Raw genomic sequence first — 8,221 nt, 5'->3', positions numbered from 1 at the left:
CCATATTGACACGTGGTGTTCAGTAATTGTTCATGTAGATGTCACGTCATCAGTTAACAGAAGTTATAACGGAAAACTTAACAGAGTATGAGATTGTCCCAAAATTAACACTTTAGGTATGACTTTAAGACGAAAAAGCTTCATGTACCAAATGTTGAAAACCACGAAACTTAAGGGTAGTAAACTGATATTTACCCTTTAAAAATAAGTAGATAACTGCGTTACATTTTTTTTAACTGTATTAAAAATTGAAAAGTTTTGTCTCGTCCAACATCTAAAGTTTAAGAAAATGATGACTTAAGCATATTATCCTAAATTGCAACAATTTGTAGTGATTGAAAATCGACAGTGTAGAGACTACAGTTACATTGCGACTTGATATTTGTATTTGTACACAAGAAGCACACGGGGACAAGTTTTAGCCATGCGGGGTGGCTGAACTTAACCAAATACTTTGTATAATATACAAGTGAAAAACCAGATTTAGTTTCAGTAATCCAACTTACCAAGTAGTTCGATTCTTAAACAATATTTATCGTTTGATTGTTTGGACAATTTCTTAAAGCGAATCTTCACCGTTCATTCTTTGAACTATTCAATGCTTCTGATATATATTGATGAAGGGTAATGCTAGGAAAATTAAAATTTTAAACTAAATTTACAAACTAAATGATGTGTCATCAATAAGAAATAAACACGTTAATCAACACTTAAGTAATAATCTAATCATCAATAATCACATCATTTAGTTTATATAATTTAATTTAAATTTTTAATCTCCTTAACATTACTTATGAAAGGAAGTGTGGACCCGATGACCAGCAAATGAAAGAAGGCTGGAGAGTCCATATCCAACCTTGTGCATGCACGTTCCAGCTTTCTTTTGTGAATAATATATTCAGTAATTAATTAATTAATTAAATTGTGAAATTGTGCAAAGCTTTTAGAGTGTGTTTGTTGAACCGGACTATCTTTGATTGAACTAGCTTCAGGGACTAAGCGAGACTGACTTAAACTAGACTAAAGCTAGACTAACTTAATGAAGTGTTTGGTACAGTATCAAACTAAGAAACTGAATAATAACAAATTCTAATATAATATTATTTAATCTAATATATATAGTAATATTTTATTATTTAATATCTTTTTCTTTTTTTCTAAATTCTCTTTTCCTCTCCCGAAAATTCATTCCACCCCTGCAGATCATTCAAACAATTGTAGAGCAAATCAAATGCCAATTCCAAATCACATCAAACCCAATTCGAAATCAAAATCAAATGAAAACAAGAATCCCAAGCCGCTGCAGTTCGAAATTCTGGGTTCAGGGTAAGGTGAGAGTGGTGGTGGGCTGGTGGTGTGATCTCGCTAGAGTTGGCGAGTTGTGGTGTGATGGTGGCTATCGGTGCTCAAGAGAACAGAGAGCAGAGAGCAGAGAGAAGATGAGAGGGAGCATACGAAGATTGGGCAGGCGAGGTCTTAGCAATCTCATGGGTATTGGGAGGTCTCGCTAAGAACTCCTAGTAAAGGGGTTTGTCCATGCGAGTCCCCTTTAATCTAATTAAACACAATACCCTACGGAACAAACAACTAGTCCAGTAATACTTAGTGAGGGCAACCAAACGCTTCCTTAATTTTCGGATGAAGATGATAATAATAATAATAATAATAATAATAATTAAGGGAATAGACAAATGAGAACATTCCTTGAATTTTTCTTTTAGGCTTACACTGCCTTCTCTTTTTGTCTTTGCTTAATATTTGTTTACTCGTTTTCACAACGAGCATGGCAGCCGATGGAAATTGATATATTGCCCACTCTAATTCTTAGGTATCTACACATATTAAACAATTTAATTAATAGTTCAATTTGATTTAATAGTTAAAATTGAGAACAGTTGAGGCGTCACCGATAAGAAATAAACACGTGAATCAACGGTCAAGTAATAATTCAATTATCAACTTCAATGTTATTTAGTTTACAAAATTTAGTCTACAAATTTAATTTCCTTAGCATTATGCATAAATAAAGGACTCTAATAATGTAAATCTTTGTTGGATTGTATAATATATTTTAGATAGTTTCCTAATCATAAATGTATTACTTTCATGTAAGTATTTTTCTTTTTTTACTAGCATAAATAGACACAATGAGGTGAGAAATAATCACCAAATTCTTTGCCACTAACCCATCAATTTTTCCTTCAGTAAAATAGACCTACAACACGTTATTAATACACTTTCATTGATGTGCTAAGGAACTTAAAGTTCTTGGAGAAGGTTTTTCTTCAACTAGCTGTCAAAGGTTTTATTTCTTTTTGCAATTTAGTAATATTTTTTTACGTGTGAGAAGGTTTATTCCATATATGTTAGTTTAAATATCAATTTTTTATATATAAAAAATTATTTTTAGTCTAAATATAAGGAATTATTATCCACATAATTATTTTTATTTTCGACATCCTATTAATTTAAGTTCTTTAATTTTTTTTCGATTCATTCGATTTGATAGATAAAAATTAAGAAGAATATGTGAAAAGTAAAGAGGACGGTGTAAATAGTCACTATTAATAAATCTGATAAAAAAATCATAAATATATAAAACAATATATTAATTTTCAATTAACCAAAAAGTTAAAAAAATAAAAATAAAAAATAAATGAGAAGAAACCGTTGGGGTGTGTGTGTGTAATGTATAACTACAGTCCAATACTTGGACTTCATCTCTCTCTTCCTTTCTCTGTATCTTCTTCAATGGCTCACCTCTTCAGAGACCTCTCTTCACTGGGCCAATCTAAGAGGGGGACCACTGCCGCCACCACAACCACCGCCACGCCACTCACCATACCCGCCAAACCCATTGCCACTATGGGCACCGATCTCCCATCTCCTCTAGGCCAGCTCTCGGCCCAGCTCAGCGACTCGGACCTCCGACTCACCGCCTACGAGATCTTCGTCGCCGCCTGCCGCACATCTACTGGAAAGGCCTTGAATTACACACCCTCCGCCGCTGACTCGCCAACCCAGCACGCCAATTCTCCCAACGGGTCGCCCGCGCTGCAGAGATCGCTCACTTCCACTGCTGCCAGCAAGATGAAGAAGGCTTTGGGTCTCAAATCGCCGGGCTCCGGCACCAAGAAGAGCCCTGGGTCGACCGGGTCCGGGGCCGGGTCGGGTCCCGGGAAGCCCAAAAGGGCTATGACGGTGGGTGAGCTGATGAGGATCCAAATGGGGATTTCTGAGGCCACTGACTCCAGAGTCCGGAGAGCTCTGCTTAGGATTTCTGCTTCACAGGTCAGCTCAATTTCAATACTTTTTTTTCTTTCTCATTTGTGGTTTTTGTTAATCTGACTTTGAAGGGTTTAATTTTGTTTTGATTTATTTTTAGTGGGTAGTGTTTGTTTTTTGATAATTCTGATGAGATTGTTTAGCTCAAATTTGAGAGTGGTTTGGTCCATTTTGTATTGCAAAAATGGTTTCTTTGCTAAATGTAGTTTGATCCTATGAAATTTACAGTGCTAAATGAATCAAAATCTTCGTTTCTAGGTAGTATGCTGCACCGAATGCTTGGTTTATAGTCGGGATTTTCGAGCTCTTGTTTAAGGGTCGTTTGCATTGGAGTTGTAATTAATCAAGTGTTTTGTTTGATGTACTCGTTGCAGGTCGGAAGGCGAATTGAGTCAGTGGTAGTCCCACTGGAACTGCTACAGCAGCTCAAGTCCTCTGATTTCACTGACCAACAAGAATACGATGCATGGCAAAAAAGAACCCTCAAAATTCTTGAGGCCGGTCTCCTCTTGCATCCCCATGTGCCACTAGACAAGTCGAATAATGCTGCACAGAGGTTGCGCCAAGTTATTAACGGGGCATTGGACAGGCCCTTTGAAACCGGTAGAAATAATGAGACTTTGCAGGTTCTTCGTAATGCTGTTACTGCTCTTGCGTCCAGGTCATCCGATGGTCTGTATGATACATCACATTGGGCAGATGGGTTACCATTGAATCTCCGGCTTTATGAGAGGCTTCTAGAAGCCTGCTTTGATCTTCACGACGAAACATCTATAATAGAGGAAGTTGACGAGCTAATGGAGCATATTAAGAAGACCTGGTCAATCCTTGGAATGAATCAGATGCTCCATAACCTTTGCTTTACTTGGGTTTTATTTCACCGTTTTGTTGCAACTGGTCAAGTAGAATTGGACCTTTTGTACGCTGCTGATAGTCAGCTAGCTGAAGTTGCTAAAGATGCAAAGGCAACGAAGGATTCCGAGTTCTGCAAGATCTTGAGTTCAACATTGACTTCAATATTGGGTTGGGCAGAGAAAAGACTCCTTGCATATCATGACACTTTTGATAGCAGTAACATTGACACCATGCAGGCAATTGTTTCTCTGGGTGTAGTAGCAGCTAGGATTTTAGTTGAAGATATATCGAATGAGTACCGCAGGAGGAGAAAAAAGGAAGTTGATGTTGCTCGTAGCAGGATTGACACTTATATCAGATCATCGTTACGCACTGCTTTTGCTCAGGCAAGTCCTCTGTATCTGCCATTGGCTGCTCCCTTTCCTTCCTTAAGTAAGAGGGAAAATACAACGAATTTCATATCCATTTGGTTATAGGGGATCATTTGATGTTGTGTGAAGCCAGTAACATCTATGCAGCATGGATACTAGAGCGGGATTTGGTATCCAACAACTTGCATGATGTTGTATGCTTTGTCAATGTACCCCAAAGTAAAAGCCTAATTATACGGAGTCTGCATTACGTGCTTAAGGCATATCATGCATACGACATAACAGTATACTGTTATTGTGAAAGGCCTAAAAAGAACAAAAACAATAATTAAAAAATATACATGATAATTGACGTCCTTATATCTCTCTACCTGACCTGAATTTTTTTTTTTTTTACTTATTATGCAGAGAATGGAAAAGGCAGACTCAAGCAGGAGAGCATCAAGACACCAGCCAAATCCCCTTCCTGTTTTGGCCATCCTTGCGAAGGACGTTGGTGAGCTGGCAGTTAAGGAGAAAGAGGTTTTCAGTCCAATATTGAAGAGATGGCATCCTTTTGCGGCCGGGGTAGCTGTGGCAACCCTTCACGCATGCTATGCGAATGAGATTAAACAATTCATATCGGGTATAGTGGAGTTGACACCAGATGCTGTACAAGTTTTGACAGCTGCAGATAAGCTGGAGAAAGATCTTGTGCTGATAGCAGTTTTAGATTCCGTAGATAGTGATGACGGTGGCAAGGCAATAATTCGTGAGATGCCTCCTTACGAGGCTGAAACTGCAATTGCAAATCTGGTGAAAGTGTGGATTAAGACAAGAGTGGATAGACTGAAAGAATGGATTGATAGGAATCTAGAACAAGAGGTGTGAACTAACTATATTCATCTGTTAGTCTGAATCAAATGTTGATAGTGTTTTTGGGCCTTATATATGGAACACTCCTTTGCATTTTCTTTTAATGTTAGGCATTTTTCATTTGTTACTTTGCTCATTACTTGCGACTTTGGTGAATCTTTCCCAAAGATAACCATTTACATTGCACTGTTTCAGGTATGGAACCCACAAGTAAACGAAGATGGATATGCTCCATCAGCTGTTGAAGTTTTGCGAATCTTTGATGAAACTCTGGAAGCATTCTTTCAGCTGCCAATACCAATGCATCCTGCATTGCTTCCTGACTTGATGACCGGCCTTGATAGATGTCTTCAATACTACGTAACCAAGGCAAAATCTGGATGTGGTAAATAATTTTGTAACTCAAGTTATGTGTATGTGGACTAAGGTGTGTTCTTTTTGTGGTAGCCAATAGTGTTCATTTTTGTTGTGCAGGATCTCGCAATACGTTTGTTCCCACTATGCCAGCATTGACCAGATGTACCATCGGATCAAAGTTCCAAGGATTTGGCAAAAAGAAGGAAAAATCACCAGTTCCTCAGAAGAGGAACTCTCTGGTTGCAACACTCAATGGGGATAACTCCTTTGGGATACCACAGATGTGTGTTTGTATAAACACATTGCAAAGAATCCGGAGTGAGTTGGAGGTTTTGGAGAAACGGATTATTACTCATCTCAGAAATTCAAAATCTGCTAATGAAGAAGACTTCTCGAATGGACTGGGGAAAAAGTTTGAACTCACACCTGCAGCTTGTGTGGAAGCAATCCAACAGCTTTGTGAGGCAGTGGCTTATAAAATGATCTTCCATGACTTAAGTCATGTTCTGTGGGATGGTTTGTACGTTGGGGAACCATCCTCTTGTAGGATAGACGCTTTTCTTGACGAGCTGGAGAAGAATTTACTCATCATATCCAACACTGTGCACGAAAGAGTTCGAACACGGATTATTACTGACATAATGAGAGCGTCATTTGATGGATTCTTACTGGTTTTGCTTGCTGGAGGCCCCTCTCGTGCATTCTCTCGGCAGGATTCCCAAATAATAGAGGATGATTTCAAAGCCCTCAAAGATCTATTCTGGGCCAATGGGGATGGCTTGCCTTCTGAATTAATAGACAAGTTTTCAACAACTGTGAGAGGTGTGCTTCCCCTTTTCAAAACCGATACTGAGAGTCTTGTTGAACGGTTTAGACGTGTGACCTTGGAGTCATATGGCTCGTCCGCCAGGTCCAGGCTCCCGTTGCCCCCAACTTCCGGGCAGTGGAACCCAACTGAACCAAACACGCTCCTCCGGGTGTTGTGCTACAGAAATGATGAAGCAGCCACCAAGTTTCTTAAGAAGACTTATAATCTGCCCAAGAAACTGTAAGTTAATGCGAGGATGCTACATGGAAAGATAACCGTGGGGTGGACTTTTGGCGGGCATTGTCTTGCTGAACATTCTCAGACCGTGCTGAGATGTCGCATTTGCCCTAGGTAGTGGCAGTGGTTTTGTATAGTAAATTCTTGAGACGAGTGGTATAAATCCAGCAGTTTGCCAAGACACGAAGATGAGTTTAGAAGGACGCAAACTTCTGGAGGTCGATTATTCTTTGCCTTTTTCATTCATTTTCGTCGTTTAGAGGCTTATATAATCCTATTGGTGTTATTCTTTTAAATGTTCTACTGCACAGCATTTTTTTCCTACTCTCGAAATGTTCGATGTTATATTTTGTCAGTCATTTGTTGGTTTTCTTGTTGGTATAGAGAATAACAAGGTTTTGCTGATCGTATAATTGATCAGAATGTGATATAAGTGATGCTGTTGATTGCAATTTATGGATCCCTAATTCGCTAAAGCAATTGTTTCCCCTTCAGCTTTTTCCTCCGGCTTTTTCCTTTTCTTTTGTATGAAATAAATCGAAGACAAAAACAGAACGCGAGAGTGAAAATCACTACCCTAAGATAACTCTTTCTGTAATCCGAACTTCTACTCGAACATTATAATGCTAATTTACAAGGACGCCCATTTCGGGGAATTTCTGCAAGATACTACCCAACACCTAATGCAGCAGTTCAACGTGTTGCTGCCTATATCCCAGAGCTGCCGGGAAAACAAACACTTTCTTTACTCCTCCAAGGTGGCACGGCCGAGATTTGTAGCAGGCGCTAACCGTGCAGAAGTGAGAGCTTGCGGTGGTAAGTCTGCCTCGACAACGTCAGGACGGAGCTTAGCCATGGAAAGCTCTTGGAGTTTATTCAACAAGACGCTTGTCTGAGACACATTTAGCAGAGGCTGCTCCGGCCAGTTAAGCAACTTCTACTGCAAAAGAGTTTAAAAAAAATAAAAAATAAAAAAAGCCTCCAGCACCTTTCCTACCATGCTTGCAATGGTACACCCCAGCAATCTAAAAACTGAAAAACTTTTAAACACAAACTAACAGTTTAGAGGGAGTAGGCTAAACCTCGTAATGAAGCGGTACTACTTCTTATGTTCCTATTTCTCGTACATAGTACATAAACTGATGATAATTTAGCATGAACAAACGACATTATCTACACTAGCTGGTAGGGGACTGGGCTAAGCCTGGGCTAGCCATAATAATGTGGTTCAAATTTACCTTTGGCGACAATCGAACATAAGATTTCTCACTTACAAGTAAAGAGGAATACCAATAGATCATAGTACTAAGTGGCGCTAACGGTAAAATGTTATCTATAGTTCTCTAAGTAAGATACTTTAGATTCAAAACTCGAAAATGACAAGTCCGCATTCAATTTATTTTTTCACCGCAATAGTGTAGACATATCGTCATATAAAGAAACTATTTTATCC

The 8,221-nt window shown here is 38.9% G+C and overlaps 1 protein-coding gene across 1 annotated transcript; it reads left to right on the top strand.

Moving 5' to 3' along the window:
• The first annotated feature begins 2,688 nt into the window (after window positions 1–2,688).
• On the top strand, window positions 2,689–7,123 carry LOC137717503 (protein unc-13 homolog). Its single transcript, XM_068456889.1, has 5 exons — window positions 2,689–3,291; window positions 3,660–4,526; window positions 4,920–5,375; window positions 5,562–5,751; window positions 5,841–7,123. The coding sequence occupies exons 1-5, from the start codon at window positions 2,689–2,691 to the stop codon at window positions 6,773–6,775; spliced, it is 3,051 nt and encodes a 1,016-aa protein (XP_068312990.1). The 3' UTR covers window positions 6,776–7,123.
• Window positions 7,124–8,221: the final 1,098 nt, after the last annotated feature.

This window comes from Pyrus communis, chromosome 15 (genome assembly GCF_963583255.1).
Source record: "Pyrus communis chromosome 15, drPyrComm1.1, whole genome shotgun sequence".
Classification (NCBI taxonomy): Eukaryota; Viridiplantae; Streptophyta; class Magnoliopsida; order Rosales; family Rosaceae; genus Pyrus; species Pyrus communis.
Note: the sequence above shows the minus strand (reverse complement) of the source record. Positions and strands in the feature narration are given on the sequence as shown.

What these genes read in the sequence shown, in the direction of transcription:
- LOC137717503 (XM_068456889.1), top strand. Translation starts at nt 2,689, where the DNA reads ATGTATAACTACAGTCCAATACTTGGACTTCATCTCTCTCTTCCTTTC. An exon ending in TTAGGATTTCTGCTTCACAG is followed by an intron (nt 3,292 to 3,659) that starts GTCAGCTCAATT and finishes TACTCGTTGCAG; the next exon opens with GTCGGAAGGCGAATTGAGTC. An exon ending in ATAGGAATCTAGAACAAGAG is followed by an intron (nt 5,376 to 5,561) that starts GTGTGAACTAAC and finishes GCACTGTTTCAG; the next exon opens with GTATGGAACCCACAAGTAAA.